Source organism: Martes martes, assembly GCF_963455335.1.
Source record: "Martes martes genome assembly, chromosome: 3".
NCBI classification, from domain to species: Eukaryota; Metazoa; Chordata; class Mammalia; order Carnivora; family Mustelidae; genus Martes; species Martes martes.
This window is the reverse complement of record NC_137890.1, coordinates 131,629,059-131,655,061: the sequence shown is the minus strand read 5'-3', so window position 1 is coordinate 131,655,061 and position 26,003 is coordinate 131,629,059. Positions and strand designations below refer to the sequence as shown.

Sequence of the window (26,003 nt, the reverse complement as noted above, 5' to 3'; positions counted from 1 at the left end):
CTCTCCCTGGCAAATGAATAAATAAAATCTTAAAAAAACAAAAAACCTCAAATCATGCCAGAGGACACCCAAGATCCCAAGAAGGGTGGAGTGCAACCTGGTATTCTCTCTCCGTGTCACCTCAGAGCTGCTCCTTGGAGACACAGTCGGGCAAGCCACTTGACGTCTCCTTCACACTCCTGTGTGCCCGTGTCTGACTGGAGTAGCACCACCTTGCCGTCCAAGTTCTGAGGCACATATCTCAGACTCTCGGGCCTTACGCCTGTCCTTTCTCACTATTGTGTCTTCTCATGAGAAGAAGGGAAGAAGAGGCGGCTGATTTTAATAAGCTACCACCTGTGGTCAGAACATTGCAACCCATTGCTGTGTGCAGGCTGGGGAGAGAACAATGGGACATTGTCGCCTAGAAAAGGAGTATGCTTTATGGGGCAATTTTACAGGATTTTATTCAAAGGCTGCCTTAACTAGTGGCTTCCTCTGGCACTCAGACTCCCCAGGTGCCTTGCCGGGGGAGGGCTCTAAAACCTCTTCAGCTGTCACATCCCAACACCCAGGCACTGGGCAGTCGTGGGGGCTTGGCAGCAGCCTGTATCTCTGTCCGCAGTGCAGGGGGTGACGGCCAGGATCCTCTTCTTCCCGTGTGGCACATAGGGCCGCAGCATTGCTGCACTGCAGGGAGACCCACACCCCAGGATCTACGCCATGCTGCTGGTCTAGGGTTCTGGGTCTTTAGGTCCAGGGCCTCTGGAGTCCCTCGCTCTCCCAGGAGGTGCCATTGGCACTTGGAAGGTTCCACTTTCATGGGGGAGGTTCAGTCGTTCAGCTTCCTCTGAGGAGTTGTTCTCAAGTCATCCTTGATGTCTTGGGAAAACACCCACTTGGGTCTTGGGACCCAAGTGGTTTATCATCGCTCTAACTCTCTCCCCAACTCCAAAATTCCCTCTGTTTCTATCCACATAAATACCAATAGACTGACTCCCACATCCTTAATTTTGGCCTCCTAAGGAGGGGCTCCCTTTCCACTCACGGCTAACTCTGTATCTTTGCTCTTGGTTCCCTTCTCTTCCTGCCTTCTGGGTATGGACTGTGTTCCATTTGTTAGTCTCTCACTTCTGTGTGTTTTCAGGAGTGTCCTTTCTCTAGGACTCTCTTCCTCACAGTCCTCATTTCTCACATCTGTTTCTGAGCAGCCGTCTGCCACGTAGTTAGAGATGGGCTGTGGAGTCACATGCAACCCAATTCAGGTCTGGCTCTAGCCTGTTCTTTTGTGTGACTTTGGAAGAATTACATTGCATCTCTGTGCCTTGGTTTAATTATAAAATGCAGTTCTAATAGTACTTGCTTTAGGTGACTAAATCACAGTGTCAGACAAAGCCTTTGGAGCTTGAGAATTAATGAGCCTTATTGGAAGGTAGATGGGAGTTCACCAGGTAGTCCAAATGGAGTGGGTCTTGGAGAAGAGAAGAGATACACCAGGGTTCCAGCCACAAAACAAACAAACAAACAAAAAAAATTGCATGGCCATAGCCTGCATGGGAGCAAGAAGAAGCTTGACAGGTGAATTCTGCTGGCAGAGTTCTGGCTATTTGTGAACTAGAGTGGGGAGCTCCAGCTGCTGAAGGGACTAGGAGTTAGAAGACAAGAGATAAGGCCAATGGGAACAGTAAGCGTTCCTCTGAACCCCTTCCGACAGCTCACAGCATCATCCTGACTTGGTTGACCTGAAGAAGACATTTTTCATCTTCATCTAAAGCACAAAATTGAGTCCTTGATTGCCATTGTCATTTTGTGTATCAAGGGCTTTGCAGTAAAGAGGAAGGTGATGACTTTCGAGTCCTGGGATGTTTCTGATTTTACTCGAGTACAGTCTGCCCCCTACTGATCATTCTGGATGTTTTCAACATGAATGGGTTTACTCAATACCATTGCTTTTGTCCTCAGGGATATTGAAAGAGGGAGAGAGAATAAAGTCTGAAACCTATGCATCACGAGTATATTTTAAATCTCTCAGAAGTGACCCTCCTAGCATTAAAAGCTGTACAAGTTAGTGTGAGTGGGCAAGTATAACTTAAACAGAGCCCAGTAGGTGTATATAAAAGGCCTCCAACTCCAAGTACTTGGGATGTGGCAAGAACTACCAGGGATGAAAATTTCTGAAGACCCAAAGTTCAATGAGAAAAAAAAAACATATGTATATAATTAAGAAAAATATCTATGTCGCTTGAAAGCATGGTGTATTTGTAGAGTGTTCTTTTGACGGGGAAAGGAAAAGAAAGGGTGGAGGAGGACTCCACAGAGTTACAAATTAATGTTCTGCTCTCTGGCCAGGCACACTGGAAAGGAATTAGTGGCACTATCTTACTATTTTCTGTTGTAGAAATAAAATTTTATTGTATCCTTTCCATAGTAATAAAATCAATTAAAGATTAAATATTAACTAAATAATTCATAGGAGACAAGATTATGAGTTCTTGATCTTGAAATGGTATCATAAATGTTACACAGGAGAAAGATTGGGTAAACACTGCTTACACGGCGGTTCTTTATTTCACTTTATATATGTTCCCAGAAGCTATAAAGTAATAGTACGTCTAGCAGTAGGGAAAGTAATATTGCCTCCGGACAGACAGCTTTTGTTTTAAAAACTGGTGAAAAAATTTCTTGATTTTCAAATTTCTTGAAGTTGTAGTTGTAATTTTTCATGAGAATTTTAATAGCTATGTCTGCCAAAACTTTTTTTATAGTTTATCTGAATTTTAAGGGTAATATCTTATTGATTACTTACTGATTATTAAGAGTAATATCTTATTGAACAGCTATGAAAATTAAATCTCTTGTAAACCTTTATCTGAAGAAAATGTGATGAAGTTGAACATGACACTATGCAGTTGTTACACCTCTGATAACATGACTTAAGTTTCCCAAAATATGTCCTTAGATTGGCCCTAAGTTCAGGGCCATCAGACTTTTCTGTGAAGAGCAGGTAGTAAATATCTTAAACTTGCAGGCCACACAGCTCTGTTGCAAGCACTCAACTGTAGGAAGAACACTGCGACAGACATTGGCTAAACAAATGAATGTGACAGTGTTCTAATAAAACTTTATTTACAAAAATAAATGGAGAACCAGATTTGACTTGGGGGTCATATTGTGCCATTCTCTGCTCTAAGCTGGAGTGGTCTAGATGTTTGTATTTGCTGAATAGTTAGTTAGGATGTCAGATTTGAGAATGGCTAGTAGAGGTATTTAAATCACATCAGGACATATATTTCAAACATTTTGATAGTAGCAATAGTAAGTTCAATGTCTTTAATCAATTTCTTGGCACACAGCTTGTTTTTAGAATGCTGTCCATATGCGACAGTTCTCTTCCACAAAGACCTCAGTCCGTATATGTTTAGTTCAAAGGTAGAAAAATCTAGTCTGTTGGGAAAAAAAGTGTTGAAATAAATGTGACTATAGATTTAGTGTAAATGAAGTTTTATTCATGGATTGAAATTTAGAGAAGGGATAGCTGAATAATTTCTGTCAGAACTACTCCATTTTATAATTGAACAAATATTTCTCAAATCAATCACACTTTTTTATCCCTTCCTACATTTTCGCATGAATATTTACCCTAACATGCATAGGCTCTCCATGAGAATGACAGTGAATTCAAGTTACAGTTTTTGAAGAGCGTTGTTACTTGAAATATCTTTTTTTTTTAATGGCACATTTAACCAGTTCCCTTTATAGTACACCAATATTCGAGGCCAGTTAAAAATAAAACAGCCAAATAAATTGAGGAAGACTGCAGATACCCAAAGGTTGACATTTTTAAATACCTTCTGTGAACTTTTCACACCATGCGTGAGTAAGAGAACGGTATAATTTTCCTCAAATTACCTCATATGGGGCAAATCAGAATCAACTGATTCCTGTAAATCACTGTGAATATACTTTTATTTCAGTCATCATCTCAAGACCTAGATGGTTTTTCAGTCTCTTGTTTCTTAGCTCTTTAAAATATATAAAATAAATAAAATATATATATAAAATATAAAATATATAAAAATATATATATATATGCACACACACATATGCGTATATACTTATGTATTTTTATTTTTATTTTTATATTCATGCTATTAGTCAGGACTTAAGCTATAGCCACGGGTTGAGAACCTATTTTTCATATTCCCTCAAAGGAAAAAGTACCTGTGGATTTTCTTGCCATATGTAAGTTGTGTCTGAGATCCTCCTGTCTCCATCTGTGCATTTGGGCTGTGGTTGAGATGGAGCCTACATGGCCGCTGTCCCCTGCACGTTGCCAGCACATTGCCACTTCTTGCACAACTTGCTTCTCCCCAGCTCTCTGAGTTTTAGCCTGAGGTTGCAAAATCCCAAGTGAAGAGATAGGAAGACAGTGTTATTGATCTCTATGAAAAATAACATGTTAAAAGTACATGTAAATAACGTGTAAAAAGTCAAACAACTTTCTAGGTACCTTGAAGGTTCAAATAAACTATTTAAAACAAAGCAAAACAAAACAAATAGACCTGAGAGATTTGAACTGTTGTTGTAGTTGCCATATAATGAAATCATTTTTAAATTACAGTGTTACTGGGTTGCCTGGGTTCCTTTCCTTTCTTTCTTTTCCTTTTCTTTCCTTTTCAGTCTGTTAAGCACCCAACTCTTGATTTGGCTCAGGTCATATCTCAGAGTTGTGAGATCAAGCCCTGTGTCAGTCTCCGGGCTGAGCAGCGAGCCTGCTTAAGATTCTCTCTCCCTCTCCCTTAGCCCCCTACTCTCTGTTCTCTCTCTCTTTCAAAAAAAAAATTTTTTTTATGGTGTTGTCTGTTCCCTTAGAGAATTTGAAAATTTGTTAAATGGGCAACCTGGTGATAATTACCTCATTTCTAATCAGGTTATTTTCTATTATAAGTTTATTATATTAATTTTATTTGTTAAAATCAGGAAAGCTAATACATGTCATTTGCATCTGAGAAGAGTCTTTTCTTTGCCTTGTACTTTTTTTTTTTTTTTAAAGATTTTTTATTTATTTATTTGACAGAGAGAGATCACAGTAGACAGAGAGGCAGGCAGAGAGAGAGAGGGAAGCAGGCTCCCTGCTGAGCAGAGAGCCCGATGTGGGACTCGATCCCAGGACCCTGGGATCATGACCTGAGCCGAAGGCAGAGGCTTAACCCACTGAGCCACCCAGGCGCCCTGCTTTGTACTTTAGAAATATTTCATATTCTTTTTTTTTTCTCTCACATGTCTTCTCTTTATTTTTTAAATTTTTTCATTGTGTTATATTATTCACCATACAGTACATCATTAGTTTTTGATGTAGTGTTCCATGATTCATTGTTTGTATATAACACCCAGTGCCCCATGCAATCCATGCCCTCCTTAATACCCATCACCAGGTTCACCCACCGCCCCCTCCCCTTTAAAACCCTTGGTTTTTCCCATAGTGTAGAGTGTTTCATGGTTCATCTCCCGCTCTGATCCTCCCTGCTTCGTTTTTCCCTCCCTTCTCCTAATGTCCTCCATGCTATTCCTTATGCTCCACAAATAAATGAAACCGTATGATAATTGACTTTCTCTGCTTGACTTATTTCACTCAGCATAATCTTCTCCAATTCCATCCATGTTGATGTAAATGGTGGGTATTCATCCTTTCTGATGCCTGAGTAATATTCCATTATATATATGGACCACATCTTCTTTATCCATTTGTCTGTTGAAGGGCATCTCGGCTCTTTCCACAGTTTGGCTATTGTGGGCATTGCTGCTCTGAACATTGGGGTGCATATGCCCCTTCTTTTTACTACATCTGTATCTTTGGGGTAAATGCCCAGTAGTGCAATTGCTCAGTCGTAGAGTAGCTCTATTTTTAATTTTTTGAGGAACCTCCACACTGTTTTCCAAAGTGGCTGTATCAACTTCCATTCCCACCAACAGTGTAAGAGGGTTCCCCTTTCTCCATAACCTCTCCAACATTTGTTGTTTCTTGCCTTGTCAATTTTTGCCATTCTAACAGGTATAATGTGGTATCTCAATGTGGTTTTGATTTGAATTTCACTGATGGCTAATGATGATGAACATTTTTCATGCATCTGTTAGCCGTGTGTATGTCTTCTTTGGAGAAGTGCCTGTTCTTGTCTTCTGCCCATTTTTTGACTTGATAATTTGTTTTTTAGGTGTTGAGTTTGAGAAGTTCTTTATAGATCTTAGATATCAGCCCTTTATCTACGGTGTCATTTGCAAATATCTTCTCCCATTCTGTGGTTTGCCTCTTTGTTTTGTTGAGTGTTTCCTTTGCTGTGCAGAAGCTTTTGACCTTGATGAAGTCCCAAAAGTTCATTTTCACTTTTGTTTCCTTTGCCTTTGGAGACGAGTCTTGAAAGAAGTTGCTGTGGTTGTTATTTCCCTGTAGGATTTTGATGGATTCCTGTCTCACACTGAGGTCTTTCATCCATTTGAAGTTTATCTTTGTGTATGGTGTAGGAGAATGGTTCTTCACTACCCATCTACATCTAAATCAGCTATCACTTAAAATCTTGGTCTTATTTCTTTTTTCAGAAGGTTCACAAGTGTTTTGCTTTATTGTTGCTAAGACTATTCCCAAAAGAAACCATGTGAAATTATGAGTACTTTATCCAGCGAATGGGAATTTAGAGAACAAGTTTCTTATTGTTTGCAGTGTTTTTTCCCCCTAATGAGAAATGAGTTAATTTTGCTTTCATAAAAACTTGTACATCAAGATGAATTTCTGGAGACTGAGCATTATTTCCAAGAGTCTTTGCATCCCAATCATTGCAAAGGGAGTTCCAACATACAGAACACAGACTTATGTTTTAATGAGGGTAATCCTTCTGGCCTTTTACCACTAATATTTTATTTTGCGAGAAATTCCCATGGAGAACTGAAGTAAGGATGCCATTTCTCATTTTGACAGTTGGCAATGGAGTCCAAGTAGCTGGAATTTTACATGCATCCAGGAATTTCTGTTGTGAAACCTACACAGAACAGACTAGGAGGGTATTCTAGATACTCTAAATGCCATTCAATATGTAATAGGAAAAAAGCAACATTATCTTAACAGTTTCTGGTAAGAAAATTGAATGGCTCTTCCTTGAATCCTTTCATTTCAGACTCATTCTAATTGACTTTGAGTCAAAACTACATCTGATTTTTTTTTTCCATCTCTAATAATTGACATAAGACAGCCACTGGAATGGGAGCTGAGATCAGGGTCCTTATTAGGCAGCAAACATAGAAGGAGCCCTTGATGGTGACTATGAAGATGTCCAGAAACAATATGGCAGAACAGCAGAAGGTGGGGGACACCAGTGAAACAGGTGGCCAGACTGGTCTGTTTTGAATAAGGTCTTTGGAATCCGTCCTCAGTTTGAGTGCCAAGAAGAAATCACAATATTTCTACCTAATTGCTACCACCAAAAATTCAGGAGAGCATTCTCAACCTAAGATGCTAAGGTTCCTGTGGCTAAGCCTGTGCCTACCTACACACCAGTCATTTTCAGCAATAACAAACCTGAGGATGGGAGTTGTTACCCTGTCTTGATAGGGTCCAAGTTGACAATTTATTCAAAAATGTTATTTAGATCAAATTCAGTGCCTACTTAAAGGTATCAAGGTAAGGAGATATAACACATAAAATAATGATTCCATGGCTTTTATTGAAGGTGTTTATATATATATGTACATGCACACACACACATACATACATACACACACATACATACATACATATATATTTGTTCTCTTTCTTAGTTTCATAATATGCTTTTCATTTTGGCTAATTTATTTGTCTTTACATGATTAGCCTTCTTTTTCAAAGGCTTCAAGTAGATCACCATTAGGGCCAATGTTGACATTTAAATTCCAAAGAAGTTCAAGTATACTCTGGAAGAAATAGATTTACAAATAAGAGCGAAGGAGCATGTGGGTGGCTCAATCAGTTAAGCATCCAACTCGTCATTTTGGCTCAAGTCATGATCTCAGGGTCGTGAGCTCCACACAAGCTTGTGTGTTGAGCTCTGAGCTCAGTGGAGAGTCTGCTTGAGATTCTCTCTCCCCCTCTGCTGCTCTCCCCACTCATGTGTGCATGCTCTCTCTCTCTCTCTCAAGTAAATAAATAAATTTTTAAAAATAAAGAAGGGTAAAAATATTAGTAAATGAGAGACTGTATTTCTAAGCAACAGAAATTCCACATCATAACAAACCATGTCCACATGGCCAGTAGATGAATCAGTGTCAGAGAAAGATGATCTTTTCACATGGGCTGACAAGCAGCTCCACATGAAATAAAGGTGGCGCATTTATCATTACTTTTGCCAGTTTCTTTTTCTAATGGCTATGGATGGGTAGGGGTTAAAATTTAGGGCTTGTTTGTGTAGGATTCATCAGAAAAGCCCCATATTAGGATTCTTATTTTGCCTTCCCAATGAGCTTTCCAGGAGAAGGATGCAGAATCCTCAGCCACAGTAGTTGGAGAAGTGGTTCTGTTGGACCTGTGGTGCTGCCCTAAAGATTTTCCCAAAGTAGAGACCCAAGTAATACCTTTCTTTGTTTGAAGCTCTGAGGCAATTTCTCCCATAGCTTCAAATTCTCTGGTTTACGTACAAAACACCCTTTATGATCTGCCCTTAATCCTGGTGTTTATCACATTCTTCATAGTCACTGGTCCCCTTTGTGTCTCTGCCACTCTATAGTGAGCTCCCAGAGGTAGGAAATACATCTTGCGCATTTTAGTATCTCTGGCGCTAGGTCCATTAAGAACCTTGGGAAATACTTGTTGAATAACAGAAGAGATGAATGGAAATATTGCCGTCCTCTAAGACCTAACATGGCTGTGTTTTTCCTTCCCTAAGGACTTTGGCATTATGTTCCTGCATCACCTTGTAGCTATTTTCTTGATTTCCTTTTCGTATGTCAACAATATGGCCCGAGTAGGGACCCTGGTCCTCTGTCTTCACGATTCAGCTGATGCTCTTCTAGAGGTAAATCTTTACTTTCATCTTTAAGAGTTCAAAATCTAGTATTCAGGAAATCCCCAAGACCATCAGTTCTTCTATGTTATTCTAGATGGCACTGGGGGGAAGATAGTATGTGACTGATTTGAAACTGCAAAGTGTTTCTTTGTAAGTTAAATGGGTAAAAGTGAGACTTTAGTCCATACATTTTTATACAAAGAATGTTCATCATCTTAGTATTCTTTAATTGAATAATGAAAACCTTTACTATCTAACACTTAAGAAATGAATGTTTTATAATTGGAAAATCATTACTTGAATAGGTTTTGTTTCTGGTATTGTAAGTTTCACACTGATATATCCAGGAAGTACATATAACTGAATTTAGTGAGTAATGGTAGTTGTACATCCTGATGAAATTAATTAGTCATAGTTTTTATTTTATTGCCAGTATATGTATTATCCTAGTATGTTTATAGTGAAAATTATATTTGAATTCTAAAGTAAATATAAAAACTGTGTTCTCTGCATGTATAAATATAAGGAGTATTTGAGGAAATATTGGTTGTATTTTGATAAACTTTCTAAAAGATTATCATTTAGGATTATTAGGGTAGCAAAAAAAAAAAAAAAAGAAGGAGAAAAATAAAAATGCTTCTAGCAGATTTCAAAAGATAAAATCCCAAAGAAAATTTTGATGTGGCATTTACTCTTAATTATGGCCCCTATGTAGAGAAAAAGTCTTTTTACTTTATGCTAAGACATGTATGTAACTGGTGAAAGATAAACTTACCAGAGTAGGAATTTCATGTAGAAGTGGGTCTTAGAATCTGTATTCTTAGTTTTTATTCTTGTTGGCCTGCACAGTTCTGCCCCTTGAAGTATCTACTGTCACTGTGAATATAGAGGTGCTCTCAAATAATGATATATTATTACGGTACAAGCAGAAATTCCACATGATACGATTGAATCTACTATAAAGATGATTAATCAAGATTTGAAATATACACAGCACTTCCTTAAGAACTCTCTTCCTTATATGGCTATGAAATAGAAAAATAGTCCTAACGGGCTATGTCGGATGATAGTATGGTGTTACAATTTTTAAGTGGTCCTAGCTAAACTCATTTAGCATATTTTTTTAAAGGAGAAATATGGTTTTATAAGGGCAGTCTCCTGCAAACCAGTTATCATTTGGTTAAATCCTAAGTATGCTTGAAAGTGGAGATTTATACAGCAATATGCAGTTTTGAAATCAACCCTGTACTGTCTACCAACTTTCATGCATATGGAAATGGCTGGTTGAATCTTTGTCTATCACTTTTATCCAGAAAGGAAAAACAATCCAGAAATGCCAGCCATGTGGCTTAAAGACAAATATTCTTTATCACAATGATTTTCTTCACATTATACAGTAATGCTTGAGAATATCCAAATAATGGGATATGTCAGCTATCAACTATTTGAAGTGGGATCTATGACCTAGACATTTCCGAAAAATTGCATGTTTGATGCTTTTTTATTGAATACTGTTGAATGAACATAAGAGAAAAATGGTTTACCTAGACAGAAGGAGGCAGAAGATGCTTTTCTTCTTTCCTACTATAATTCGTGGTATCACACCCAAAGTACTCATGAAATTAAAAGTTCACAATCCTGGCTTCTTCTCAGTTAATAAGTGTTTTTTTCTTAGGAATCCATTTCTCTCACCACTCTGTGTTTTACTTAAAGCTATAGAATTTTAGCTTCTATGGATACTGTCAACAGTCCTTTCAAGTTTGACTCAGCTAATTTAACTTTCTGAGAAATAGAAGATAATGTTTTAAATTCAGCAAGACATCTTCAGTTTCTAACCCTATGTGTGGGTGCATGTGAATTCTATGTGAAAATGTAAAAAGAGATGATCAAGCAAAATTATGTTTTCAGTGTCACGTATTGTTACATAGCATCATCTACTTAAAAATGTGTAGATGGTAGGAAAAGGGAGGTAATCTCTTCCCTAATTTATAATATAAAAAGTGGTCACTTAAATTACTATCATAAATTATTAGAGTAATTCTCACAGACATTTGGAACATTAGTGACTTTCATCTGGAAAACGACCCATTAATGGAACTTTGAAAATTATACCTAAATGGATTCATTGAAATAACATGATCTTGACATGTTCCGTATTTCTAAATTTATGAGAATAAGCCAAGAAACTGTCTCCCGAGAATATTCCTTATGCCTGTTTAAGGAAAACCTTTCATGCTAAGTAGAAAAGAGAAAACAATGCAGAAGGCCTCCATATATTTTGTATAAAGCTTGTGGCCTTAGTGTTTGGGACTCATTAGACTTTTAAAGGATTATCTAGCACTTTGTATTTGACCTGTTATGCCAAATTCCTGTGTTGGTGTCTTTGCCTGGCTGATATCCTCTATAATGCAGGAATTTTCTTATTTTTCTGTTTTCCTGAGATCAACCATATAATTGAATTTTTCAGGTTGCTGAACGTTTTATTAAATCTGTGACAGTCCGTAGTTTTACTTATAGCTAATGTTGCTTTTCACTGAACTTATGGGTAATTTATAAATACTGATGCATGATGCATGACATTTCAAAGTAGCAGGCAATTTTATGCATCTGGTAAGTTCTATCTTATAGGAGACTCATGCATATTGAAAGAAACTTTTCATTTACCAGTTTAACTACATTAATATATCCCATTCCTTCCTTTCATAGGCTGCCAAAATGGCAAATTATGCCAAGTTTCAGAAAATTTGTGATCTTCTGTTTGTTATGTTTGCCATGGTTTTTATCACCACACGACTGGGTATATTTCCGCTCTGGTGAGTATGCCAATCTTCTTTTCCGGCGGAGCCACCCCTTCTTTTGCTTTTGAATTTCATTCCAAATATTTAGTAAGCAGTTTAAAGAAAGTGGGGGGAGGACTCAAGAAATGGCTTTGGTTTCTTCTTCCAGAAATATTGTACTCTTTCCTCATCTTTAATGCAGGATAGTGAGAGAAGGATGTGCCTTACGGAGTTCTGAGACCGCAGAAAGCTGTCTGCCATTCTGGGGTGCAGTCTAGAGTATGAATCAGAAACTCTTAGCCATGAAAGTTTGCATAAATAAAGGAAACACTGTTTTGCAACCAGTTACACAGCAGGGACCCTCCTGTACCAGGGGTTTACAAAACCTTGTCCCTAGATGGCTAGCAGCAGCATCACCAAAGAGCTTATTACCAGGGCAACTTCCTGGTAACAGACCTACTGAATTGCAAACTTTGAATTTGGGTCCCAGCAGTCTGTGTTTTGATAAGCCTTCTGGTGGTTGTCCTCCACATTGAAGTTTGAGTACCATGTCCTGTGTAATTCTCCTCCTCAGCTGTATTGATAGCTAAAACAAATGGAAGGTAGAACCTGAAACTAACCCCTGAAATTCCCTTTGGCCTCGTAATGTCTGGATGTCTTTTGTTTTGTTGAGAGCTAAAGAAATAACATGACTGATTTTGGTGGAATTTGACAGTCCTTTCTATAGAAAGTAGGTCCAGTGTCATTAATCTTTTTTTTTCCTGGAAGGCTCTTACTTGAACTAGAAAAGAAATGAGCCCTCTGTATCACTTAAAGTCTACCTCTGATGGCAGATTTTTTTCCCCCCGATTTTAAGAAATTGATTTGAATGGGAAATTAAAGCAATGGAAATTGGGAAAAGCTGAGAGATGAAGGGAGGCAATAATAACTTTCCCCAATAGAAGAGTAACCGTAATAAAGTTGGGATTCTTAAATGACTATGTCTATCACTGGAGTTGCATAAACAAATTACTAACACACACACACACACACACACCCCTTCTCTCTGAGGCTCTCAGCCCTGTTTTAGACACTTACTTACTATGAAAATCATTTCAAGAAACAGCACTGTGTGTTAGCAACAAGAATTTATAAAACCTCAGTACAGTTTTATATGCTTGTAGGTAGGAAACACATGTAATTTTGTGTATAATGTATCTGTAACTATTCAGGATTGGGTATCTTTCAACATTATTAAAACAGAACTTAGTGGTAAGAATTTAAATAGATATAATGCAAACAAAGTCCAAGACATATTTCTCCAGAGAATAATAGAAAGTTTTTCTTCCCTAGCGTTTCTGAGAACCTGAGTTTTAAAGAAATAAGCATCACTCTCAAGTACTTTGATTTGTGTACTTCCCTTAAAGGGTAGGATTAAAATTAGATGCACCTCCTCTTCCCTCTAGCTAATGTGTAAAAAAGCTCTTTAGGTTTAGACAGCAATGAGTTGTCTGGAACATAGACTGCAGAATATAGAAATTATGCAATGCTACTAATAAGATATCTCGTAGGTATGTCCTGTGATGACGCCAGAAACCAGCCACTTAGAAAAATCCTTATAACCAAATACAAAGCAAGAACTTACATTGCAAATGTTGTAGGACTTCTACTACCATGCCCCTCCATGAGGCCAAGTTTTTCAAGAGACAACTTGCAGAGAGAAATATTTTATTGTTTGTAATACAAGAAATAATTTAAATACCTGATCCCATTGTAGTGGTACACAAAATGAATGAAATCCTTTTCAGATATGTTAAAGAAGTTGCATTGGTGCCTGGATATCCTTTGTTTCCAATTCCTAGAGCAGAATGGGTGTTGTTAGTGTTTAAAATTATAGTGTGAATAACAATAGCAAGTAGTGTTTTAAATGTTTTCCTTAATACTGTGAAATTATTTTTTTTTTAATTCCTTTTAGATTAGGAAATCCTAGAATTGGGAGGTACTACAGGGTACCAGCTTCAGACTCTCCTCTCAACCCCTCTACCCAGGATAGGAATTCTGTCATTTTCCCTAGTCCAGGAGTATCGCTTCAGAGGTTAAGGGAGAAATGGTTTTCTTTCTTTCTTTCTTCCTTTCTTTCTTCCTTCCTTCCTTCCTTTCTTTCTTTCTTTCTTTCTTTTTCTGGTGCAAAATTGTGGTTTATTAAAGCATGGGGACAGGATCATGTCAGAAAGAGCTGCTGTGAGAAATGGTTTCCTAAACAGAAACTTGGGTCTTTTTAACTTATAAACTAAAGGTCCTTATTCTGTTTAGAAACCCCTGAAACAGTATAAAAAGCATGTTTGTGTGTGTATTTTTTTCCCGTAGGGGAGGGTGCATGGCTTTAGCAGATTCTCAAGGATATCTCTGGCTCCTTCCCCTCCTCAAAAAAGTGGCTTTGGGGAACAGACTAAGTGTACCCTGCCACTTCGAACTGAAAACTCTTAAGAACGTGAAGGTCTCTAACGTATCATCTGTAGGCTTTCTTTTCATCAGAAAGCATCCTTAACCCCTTCAATTATTCCTGCCTGTTGTTTGCTCTCCTTTGTTCCTGAGAATTCCTCTTCATGATGTTCCAAATGTGGATTGCCTGGTACAAAATATAAGAGAACTATAAACAAGTCTTATTTAGAATGCATTTCTTTTTTCTTTTTTCTTTTTTCTTTTTTAAGATTTTATTTATTTGCCAGAGAGAGAGAGAGAGCACACAGGGGGAGTTGTAGGCAGAGGGAGAAGCAGACTTTCCACTGAGCAAGGAACCCCCCCAGTTCAAGGCTTGATTCCAGGACCCTGGGATCATGACCTGAGCCAGAGGCAGACAACCGACTGAGCCACCCAAGCACCTCTAGAACTGCATTTCTTTAATGCAGCTTGCCATTGCCTTAGCTGTAAGCTACTTTGACATTGTACTGTCGGTGATGTGATACACATCTGAGCTCCTGCCAGACTAGATCTCCCTCATCCTAAATTTATCTCATGTTTATTTCTATTATGATTTATTCATGTACCTATTATACAGACTGCATTTATTCATAATGTTGTTTTCAAATATTTTAGCCCAGTTAGGGTCTTCTGAACTACATCCAGTGCCATACTTATGCCCCCCCCCCACCTTTCTGCTATGTAAGCAGGTGTTTTTCATGCTTCCCCCAACTCACTGAAGAGAAAAGTTGACCCAGAGGAACTCCTGATACACTACTGCAGAATCTCTTTGGGTTGGCCTCAGTCTCTCAACCACCAGTCTGTCGTTAGGATTTTACTTGTTACCGTCTCATAACTGCCCTGTCCTCTTTATTTCCCCACATCCCCACATTTTTTAAGGTGTAATCAAAGAGGTCATCAAAGGCAGAAGCAGGGTGAGAATATGAGGTCCACTGGCATGACTTGATTTTAAGAGACATTTATTGGCTTCTGGGTCTTCATTTCTAGGCACCCACCCCCATCTGATTATCAACAACAGTGAGCTTATCGCCTAAAATTTCCAGTCTTTGCCTTTTCCGTATTGTTTAGGTGTCGACTTTTACCTTCAATATACCACCATTTAAAAAATGTATTTAGTGAATATGTATTAGGTACTCACTGTGTAACCAGTAAGGGACCGGGTCCTGAGAATTCAGTTCAACACAGGTCCTGCCTTGGGACACTTTGCAGTTGAACCCTGATAGGTTTATAATTCTGTTTTATAATTTTCTGGTTTATAATCTGGGGGGTGGCTAGAGATTATAAATTATTTTCTGAACATTTTCTGAAGGTAAATAAGATGACTGGATTTTCAGTGTGAAATAGCTCAGTGTAGTATACTAAGGAGCTTTGTCAGCTAAATAAGCATTATCCTACATGGAGATTGTGTGCGTGAAACTGTCAGTGGCTACTGGAGGGAAGGTGCTAGAGGTCTATAGGACTTCAGTTCTAACAAGCATTTTATAAACTTCTTTCTCCTTCGAGTACTTGTGCTTCAGGTGAAAGAGGAAACAAAATTATTCTATATGTCCTCTACTTTGTTTAGTTTTCAGTCTATTCACTTTGGAATCTCCAGCAATATCTTCCAGGTTCCTTCTGCCTATACTTGTGTTCCCACATGAACCACCAGAATTTTTGTAATTTGTGGGTTTAATAACACTTCGCTCATTCTCTACGGTGTCTTCAGTCCATGTCTCACCAAGACAGCATCCACCATGATTAGCCTTTTCAGAATCATACACTACCCAGATTTTGTCCACAATACATCCTGCTAGAACATCACTGTCCATCAGGCTTCACAGTAATTATAAATTTCCTAGTAGCCACATTAAAAAAGTAAGAAGAAAGAGGAGACATCTTTTTGTACAACATGTTTTATTTAACTTAGTGTACTCAAAATAATATCATTTTAACATGTAATCAATATTAAAAATTACTGATATTTGCATTCTTTTGTTGCATACCAAATCTTTGAAATTGGGTATGTGTTTCATGTTTCTGCATCTACTCAGAAGTCTATGTATTTTAGCCTTTATGTTGTGGTTGGACAGTCAGTGATTTTATCATTTTTGAGGTTAAACCCATCGTCGTAAGCTGTTATCATTTTCATTGATCTACATCTGTCTTTCCTCAACTCCATTTCTTTGTAATCCCTGAAATTCTTAACAATATCCCCTATTTTATAAAGCTATGGTTTCAACTGGCACAGAGTAGATGATGCCCAGTGTCATTGTACGATGCATCACAATGCCTTTCCCACAATGGCTACTCAGTATTTGTTGAGTGCATTAAGTACTCTTTCCTCCTAAACAATCTCATATTTGTTTTCTTAGTGGAGCATTTTAAATTTTCTTAGTTGAGCATTTCTTAGTTGAGCGTATGTAGTAGATAGGGGCATTTTCTACCATATTACACAGAGAAAATCTGTTCATTTAGTCAATGATTTACCGCATTTCTCTGGACTCTCTTTTCCTGACATCAGTTCAATTCAGCAAGTACTAAGTTCTTCCTCCAGTATGATACTATCTTCTTTAAGGATTAGACTGTAAAGCTGTTGATGAGATACATTTTTGGTAGTTACATAAAAAAGTAATTTCAAAATGATTGCCTCTATCCTTCTGGCCCAGCCAAGACACCATATTGTAAGCTTCATCATCCCCAAGCTCATACATTAGAATATGAAAACAAAAAAGGCAAATCTACTAAGATCCTGACAGGAGAGGAAGTATCATGGTGCAGTCAGGAGAAAGACTCTTGCTTTGGGTCATGGTCCCCTTCCCTGTGTGTCTGAAGACCAGGGGTTTAATTTCTTTACATCTATGTCCCCACCAGGAAAGTAAGAATAATAGTAATTGTTCTACCTACCTTACCAGGAAACGTTAAGGATCCAATGAAATACTGCTTTAGTTCTATAACTATAAAGTATTTTGTAAATATTAAGGATTTTAAAAATCTATTATTAGATTATTATTAGCCCCTTGGGGCACCTGGATGGCTCAGTCAGTTAAGTGCCTGCCTTCAGCTCAGGTCACCATCCCAGGGATCAAGTCCCTGTTGGGCTCCTTGCTCATCCAGGAGCCTACTTCTCCCTCTGCCTGCTGCTCCCCCTGCTTGTGCTCTCTCCCTATCTCTTGCTATGACAAATAAATAAATGACTAAAATCTTGAAAAGAGAAAGGGAAATTCCTATTATGGCCAAGTAGCTAGAAATTTTTATTATATTTTATAGCCTCCAACTAGTCTAGATTAAGGATCCTTAATTGTAGACCCTTTTGAGATAAAATTTTAAAATGCTGTCTCCAATTATGAAATTCAGAATATGTTATTTCAGTCACTTCTGTTTTCAGTTCTCAATGAACATGTAATACCAGATATGCACCAGGCTGCATTATTCCCTCAAATTTCAAGTGACAATACTGATCCTGAGCCACCAGAAGTGACCATTATTATTCATAGAATCTCATACGATTTCATAAAATGCAAAATGTCAGGCTAGTTCTTTCCTATGAGTCACAGATTGACAGATCATTATCCAGTGACGAATGGGCATACCACAATTGCCAGAACCTCTTTCTTATGGTCTAATGATGACTTTCCTCTTCTCCATTCATGTCCCACCAAATGCTAACCCCTTGGGTACAGGAAGGCTAGAGTCAAATATGTACCTTCAGTAGTCTGCTGTTATTCAGACAGAAGTGTGTAACATCTCAGAACGTGGCTTTCTGTGCATCTCTGTCCTGCAAGGTAGAATTACTTGCTGATTTGTACTCTCTGAAAGTTTCTGCAGTTAAAAACAACAACAAAAAAAATGTTACAGAAGAGCCTAGATCATTCTTTTACCATTTTCCATAATAAGATTTGAAATTCATCCAGATGGTAGGGGAATATCATCATCTTCTCTGATTTAGTGTTCAAGACATACTTTACCAAAGTAGTGTGGCTTATATGCTTTTCTGAATATCTGATAAGATTAGTCTCAGAGTTCACAAATTTGGAGAAGCTGGGTTTTTGTTTTCATTTTTCTAGAATCCATTGACAGATTTTTCTCTGACATTTTCCTTGGTGCTGGTCTGTGTTAAATATATTTAGAGATAAAGGATGAAATCTGAAATCTTTGGCTGTTAGGTATTTTGGTATGTTTTTAATAATACATGCAATTGACATCAATTAATACCTTCCTAAGGTTGGGTAGAGATGGATGAAAACAATGTGTTTAAAATGTTTTGCCTCTTTTCATATGAACATAAAAATTTTCATATAATTTCAAGATTAAAAGGTGAGACCAGGAGTCAAAAAACTATGGCCTGAAGGACAAATCAGCCTCATTCCCTGTTTTTCTAAATTAAGTTTTATTGGAGCACAACCTTGCTCATTTGTTACATACTGTGTTTGGCTATTGTCTGCTACCATGACTTGAGGAGTTGGGACAGAGTATATAGCGTGCTAATCCTAAAATATTTACCAGCTGTTTCTTCACAGAAAACGTTTGCCAACTCCTGGGCCAGGCCATTAAGAATTAGTCTGATAAGGGCACGTGGGTGGCTCAGTGGGTTAAAGCCTCTGCCTTCGGCTCAGGTCATGATCTCAGGGTCCTGGGATCGAGCCCCGCATCGGGCTCTCTGCTCAGCAGGGAGCCTGCTTCCCTTCCTCTCTCTCTGCCTGCCTCTCTGCCTACTTGTGATCTCTGTCTGTCAAATAAATAAATAAAATCTTAAAAAAAAAAAGAATTAGTCTGATAAGTTATTAAAAAAAAAAAAAGGCGGTGGAGGAGAGTGATGTGTTTGTTACATGTATTCAGCCTTTGGATGTTCTCTAGAAGTATTGTCTACCTGAGGCAAAAAAACATGCAGGTATTCTTAATCTTGTATGTAAGGTGGGCAGATTATGCTCCCAATTAAGTGAGTTTTTTTCCTTTTGTGACTTGAATCAACAACAACAAAAAATGCAGTATCCTAGTAATGCTTTCGGCATAGAATTAGTGTCTTAGGCATTTTTTCCTCCTTCCCGATCACTGCAGAGAACCCTTTGCTAGGAGAAAGAGAGAAAAAAAATGATTGTTTGGGGCACCTGGGTGGTGCAGTCAGTTAAGCATCCAGCTCTTGGTTTTGGCTCAGGTCCTTATCTCAGGGTCACGTGATTACCCCGTGTCAGGCTCTCTGCTCAGCATGAAGCGGGCTTGTGATTCTCTCTCCCTCTCCCCCTCATGTTCATGGTCTCTCTCTCTCTCAAATAAGTAAATGGATCTTAAAAAAATGTATACAATTGCTCAAAGTATCATAAAATTCTGTATAGCCATTTCATCTGTTTTAAAAATATCTGAGTATTGTAAGTGAAGTCTAATGCCAAGGCCAGAGATTTGCAAATTCCATATTTGATCAAGAATCTCACTGATTCGAGAGTAATGCTTTGTGGAAAATCCTGTAGCAGATGAAGAACCTGTATCAGCTCTTTCGTTCCCTTATGTTATGATAAAGTGCAGCTGTGGACCAGGCTGGTTCTCTCTTCCAGCACTTACCCTCACCTCCCTATTATGGTCCCCGGATCTCTCCTGCCTACTGGACACTCTGTCTGTGCTAAGTCCCTTTCAACAGCTCAGCTCTAGACCTCCTGGTCCCTGCCCATTGCCCACTTCTCAGTCTAGACCAGTGCCTGTGCCATCCCAGAAACACTTTCTGCAGAATCCTGGTGTGTAGGGCTCTATGCCACTGTTGGGGGAGGCCACCCTGGCCGTGTCATTTCATTCTCAGAACTTTGTCCGTACCTCTGGGACTGCCAAGTAGTCAAGGAGATGGAACCACAGTGTCAGCGGCATCCCTGGAATCATCCTATTTCTCATGAGAATATGGCATATCATGTTTTATTAGTTAACTTTTTATACCTTTACGACAAGGAAGCAAACACTTTAGAAATTACTCATAGGCAAGGAGGAATTTATTCTTTGTAAATCTGTTCCGTGCACTTCACCATGGGCCTGCTGTGTGATAAGCACTGTGTGGGTGTTGGGGACATAGATATTGATTAGGTCCTGAGCCCAGGAACATCCAGCACTGGAAAACCATTGATAAGTAGTTGTTAAATGAATAAATAAAATTCTAGAATTTCCCATGCAGTTTGGTGCAATCACGACTGAGACTTCACAGCCCACGTGTGTCTTTCCTTATGATACAGAATAATCTGGTCAAAGAAAACAAAGATGGCAGTGACTCAGTAGCTTTCAAAAGTGGGGGGATTCCAGCCACTGAATCGTTTGCTCAGACAGAATTTATAGAAACAGAATTGTGCACTTGTTATTATCTGCCTTTGTCCACAGCAGATAATCAAACAGAAATGCTTGGAGAATGCTAAATGTTCAAGAACTAGAAATAGAGGAGTTAAATATATATATAAAGAAAATCATAGCACAACTAAATAGATTGAGAATGCAAGCAGTGACTAGGAGCCTGGTTGAGGGCAGTGTGGGTATGTGTGGCACGGTGACTCTTGATAAATGAGGCACAAAGAGAAGTGGGAAGTGGTCAGAAGGTTGCAGGGCAGTGTAGGGAGGGAGCAACTGTTCAAGAGAAGGAGGAAAAAAAAAAAAGAATTACCTTTCCTCCATCCATGGGATCACCAAAGAAGGTGAATAAATGCACATAGAAGACTGTCCTGACATGGTAATTAATTCTGTCCAAGGGCCCTGGACAGTTGTGCCCAGCCACCACCAGAGATTCCTTATCCACCTGATATCACTGTCAGGCAAGGTACCCAACGTCAAATTCATAGCAAACACCACATTTCCTAGAGCAACTTGCACCAACCCAGCTTAGCTGTCTTAACTTCCTGTTTTTGAGTGGACCACATACACCTAATTTTCACATACCCTGGTGTCTTAGACTGCTTTGTATCCCACACAGCCCAAACCCATGCCTTAAATAGAGTCATCAGAAAATAAATGTTTAATTTGTTGGTTGCTAATACATTGTGTCATGATCTTTGAGTTCTATATTCAGTATTTAGGATAAAACGTTATGAGAAGCATTCATATTTATTAAAATTTGGTTGAAGAAAGGATTCTGAATACTTTCCATTATTGAGCGCATATAAGAATAGCCAGGTAGAAACAATTCCAAATGTTCTAAAACTCTGAGAAATAAAGAAGTGGTATTTTAATTACATAACATTTTTAGGTTCCTTTTTAATTGAAATATATACATAGTAAACTGTATGTAATGAGATGGACTAGCCTGTTAACTCTAACTTTACTGCACAGTAGTATGTGCTAATCAAATAAGGAAATATGGGTCATTATTTCCCAAAATAGCCTCCTGGGAGTGCTCTGGGTCACCTGTGTTCCAGCTGAGTTTCCTGTCCTGTTTCCTGCAGTGCTCTGCAATCATAGTTGGGGGTGAGAGGGGTAAGAATATTAACTTGAAGCAGTACAAGATTATAAACCATCAAATAATAGTAAAATATTTTTCAGTTACTTTTTATTAGGCTTTTTGTCCAATAATAAGTGAACAAAACAAAATAAAGAGAATTTTCTGGTGATCATGAACTCAAATATTCCATTAATCAAGGTGTTAGTCTGCCAGATTGTTCTTGTTCTAATCTCAGGGACATATGAGGCTATTTTATCTCCTGTCTACGGCTGAAGGGCAAACACCTTGGGAAAGCCGTGGCTATTTTAAGTTTGTATTGAAGTACCATGTGAACACATCCCATCCCGTGAAGCGCTGAAGGAATTTTTCTTTGTGTGCAAGTCTCTTAAATCACCTCTCTTCTCCAGAGTACCACCTTACGGGAAAAGCACAGTTTGCAAAGTCAGCACTTTATTTGAAAGGGTCAAAAACCCTCTCCTTATACATTACATCTATAATCTCTTCCAGAAATAAGGTGCTTCATAAAATAGGTGAAAGCTGCTGCCCCAAAGTATAGAAGAAACAGAGCTTAAATATCTCTCTCAGTCATGAATTATTCATGGAACTTGACCCCCTTTTCTGTTCCTGGCCACATGATTGCATTTATTTCAACTTGTGTCCCCCTCATCCCATTCGAACATTTAATTAGAAGTAGGAGTCCCCTATTGTCAGTGGCCATCACATGACATTTTCCCGATGCACTGGTCTGATGCTGTCGTTTACTAATCATTCATTTCCCTGTCGCCCTCGCCATCCACTCAAGACTGAGCCCCAGCAGGGCTGAGACCATGTCCCATCCTCCTAAATGCCTGGGGCTGTGCCCTACACCTGGTATGCTCTAAGTGTGCTGGTTTATCTTACAGTAGATCCCTATGATTCGTTCTAGGCCTTCATTTGGAATTTACTTTCATAAAGGTATTCACCCCAGGCGGGTAGTTGGTTGACTTGTTTACTAATTTCAGTATAATAGAGTATCATTCTTCTCCTTTCTTCTCTCAAAATCAGGAACAAATATTCTGAATGCTAGAACAATGCTTATTTAAATTCCCTCTTCTCTTGAGCCCACATATCTTCACTAATCCTCCTACCATAACTTGCCCACCACAGCACGCTATCCCTCACAGCTACAGTTGGGGACAAGTTCTATTTCAGGCATAGAATGTTGGAGATGAATTTGAGTGGCCCACACTGGGCATACTGACTTATGACTCTCTTCTTTTTAAATTGATTTCTATCTGTCCTTCAAGAGTTTGGGTAAGACGATGAAATTTTGTCTTATTCGGCAAATAACTGCATGCACAACTAGGATCATTGCTTATTTTTATCTTCTGGCCTACTTTTTCTCATACAAAAAGGTGAAATAAAGTGGGTGCTCCATCATGTATAAATATATCTTATATATCTATCTGAAAACTACATACATCCATAAATACTCATTTGCCATAGATATTTATACTTATATCTCAAGTAAATATATTTATAGACATTTATTTTATTTGTATATATATCAGATAATGAAACTTCTGCTTCCTCTTATCAATATCAAATAAATATCATAACAGCTGCTTCCACGAGTTTATGGGGCTTTCCTTTTTAGTAATTAAGAAGTAGTGAGACTATTGATGACTGCCTGCTGCAAAAGGAGTAAGATTGAATGATACATTTTCTTCATAAATTGCCCCTAATGGCTTTGAGATTTCAGATAAGGCAATTCCATTGCATTTGCATGAAAAGCTAACCGATTCATTACAACTGTCTTTTGCTGGCACTCTTTGTACCTGGAGAGTTTTGGTGCTACAGACAAGTCTAAAATGGGCACAGCATCACTTCTAACCATGGTCAGGATATGTTTCCCCGGCCAGTATCTGGAGCACCTTGAAAATAGCCAGTAGATTTCCAAACCACTTGAGAATGGATCCAGACTATTTTCCTTTAAGCAGCGTGGGAAGAGAGGTTAGTTTTCCTTCTTCAAATTAACACCCTGTCCCTGTTCGGGTGGGCAGTGATGACTTGCTCCTTCTGGTTTCTACATCTGAGAACTTCTTGGCAGTAAAAAGTGATGTAACTCCATTTCAGAAGAGGGAGAAAAATGTTTGATGTTCAGGTATATTAGTTAGTAGTGTCATCCTGTAACTAAATGAGTATCTTGTAGTAGAGGAACAAAACATGAATTTATTTGTTCTAAGGTATAAGCGGCTGAACTTCAGCAGAGAAGAAAGACAAAGCATGTTTGTATTGAATTATTTTAGAAATAAATAAAGCCTCTGATGATTATGAAAACAGCCTGAAAGTAAATTAAAACATCGATGGTTGGGGGAGGGGGTGAGAGGTGATAGGGGCCTCACCCAAGAATCTGAATTGAAACAAACACATGTGTTAGTCTCCTTGTCTCATGCCTAATGTAGCTTATCCTCAGGAAAGTTTCTCAGGCAGCCTTTTTGAACCAATCAGAAAAAAACCAGATTGACAGTATTCTATTTATTTAACCTATGTTGTTCAGAAAAAAAGGAATTCCCGATATCGAGCACTGCAGGGAAGATCAAGGCAAATACCCGTCACGTGAACTGAGCATGTGCTCTTCATCTGAGAAATGACAGAATTGGAATAAATACCAACACTCCCTTCTAGCTCTAAAATTTCTTCTTATTTTAATTAACATTTTAAAATTCCTTGGTTTTCTAATTTCACGTTACAAGTGAGTTGGTGACTTCCAGTGAGAAATTTTCATAGAGTGATCCCCACAAGACATTCTAAGGGGGTGGAAGGTGACAAGTAGGTGGTGGACAAGAAGAGATAGTAGACACAGACGATTTGCTTAAAAAGGTTGCAGTGTATAGAACGAAAGAAGATGATCATTAGATTGAAGACAGTATCACATGAAGATTTTTTATAGAATACTGGACATCTGTGCTTCCTTTTAGAAACAGAAGAGAGAGTACTTGTAGGTGTTAGTGAGGTACCCATGAGTTATCAAGAAGAGACTCCTGCCCTTCGGAGAGCTGAAGAAAGGGAGGCAGTCATCCACGGTTGGTTCTAGTTAGGTGACTTCTCAGGTACCGAGACTCCTTGAGTCAAAATAAAGGAAGAGATTGAGGATACTGATGATGGAGACTGAGCAAGCTGGGCCTTAGGGATTAACAGCCAGTTGGAAGGACAGCCTTCTGAAAGTAGGAAGCTTATCCTTCTAAAGTATGAGGTACAGAGAAGAGAGAGAATACAAGACTAGGAATGAGGTGTATGTGTGCAAGTGACAGACACACATATCTGATATAGTTTCTTCTTAACAAGAAAACCATAGTCATACTTGACAAGACATGAGAATTTCATTGGGATTTGGGTGAGAGGTTCCAGGAAATGAGAACAGAGCAATGGCAGGACCTCATGCTTTTTGAGTCAGTGATCAATGAACTGCCGTCACTTCCCAGGGACCTTGATCATTTAATACCAATGACTCAGTTTGTGTATTGTGTAGTGACTGTCCAAATTGGTATATCTCTTTCCTGAGTGGATGGTAGCAAAATTCTCCTGGTGTCCTTGGGACCCCAAACCAGTAACCCAAGCTATCTTATGTTCTATAAGACTTCAGAGAAAACTGAAAGCCAGGAAAGTTAAGCACTTGCCCAGAGCCACAGTGAGTTTTCATCATGGACAAGAATAGAAATGTATCTTCTGTTTTCTCTCCTAGTGTTCTCTGCTTTAATTCATTTTCCACAGCAGTGTGGTCTGAAGAATAAAGCCATGAACTAGGCTAACTTTGGCTTTAGCCTTGGCTCTGCCATTGACCTTGGGATGGCTCAATATCTCTAGGCCTCAGATTACTTATTGATAAAGATTTTCCAATTTAAAACCTAGGTCTAAAAGAATGTACAGCAGCTTCAAGGACCAATTGAAGTTAAGTACCGAAGGTTCTGGCTACCTGGGACTTTACTAACTGGCTTCCAGCGGTTAGGGGGTTGTAAGATGAAAGAAAATTTCATGACGACAAGAAAGCATTTAGTAATAAATTAACCAATTAAAAAAATAGTGCCTTATCAAATATTCCTGTGTCATGTCATTAGTGCCTTCCTCACCAGACTAGTGCGATGGAAGAAGAGTACCAGAGCAATGAAAGTCAGTTGCCAAGTGAAATTGTGCATGATATACAATATGCAAGATTTCATGAGGTCAGTGAAAGTGATGTCAGGGCTCTGCTCAAAACATACCAAAACTGTTGCAAAGAGGAGTTGGCAAGACCTCTTAACAACTGGAAAAAGGAAAATCAGCAAGAATGGTAACATGATAGGTACTTCAAAAAGGAAAGACAGGAATTTAAAAGGAATATGAGAGACCCTTGGGGAAATGTTGAAG

General features: G+C 38.5%; 1 protein-coding gene across 1 annotated transcript in view; it reads left to right on the top strand.

Annotated features, from left to right (window-relative positions):
* CERS6 (ceramide synthase 6) overlaps positions 1-26,003 on the top strand; it is a 308,042-nt gene that overhangs the window by 244,987 nt on the left and 37,052 nt on the right. Inside the window, exons 7-8 of the mRNA XM_080798654.1 lie at positions 8,886-9,014; positions 11,712-11,818. Coding sequence (XP_080654780.1) covers positions 8,886-9,014; positions 11,712-11,818 — 236 coding nt within the window. The remainder of the gene's footprint in view (positions 1-8,885; positions 9,015-11,711; positions 11,819-26,003) is intronic.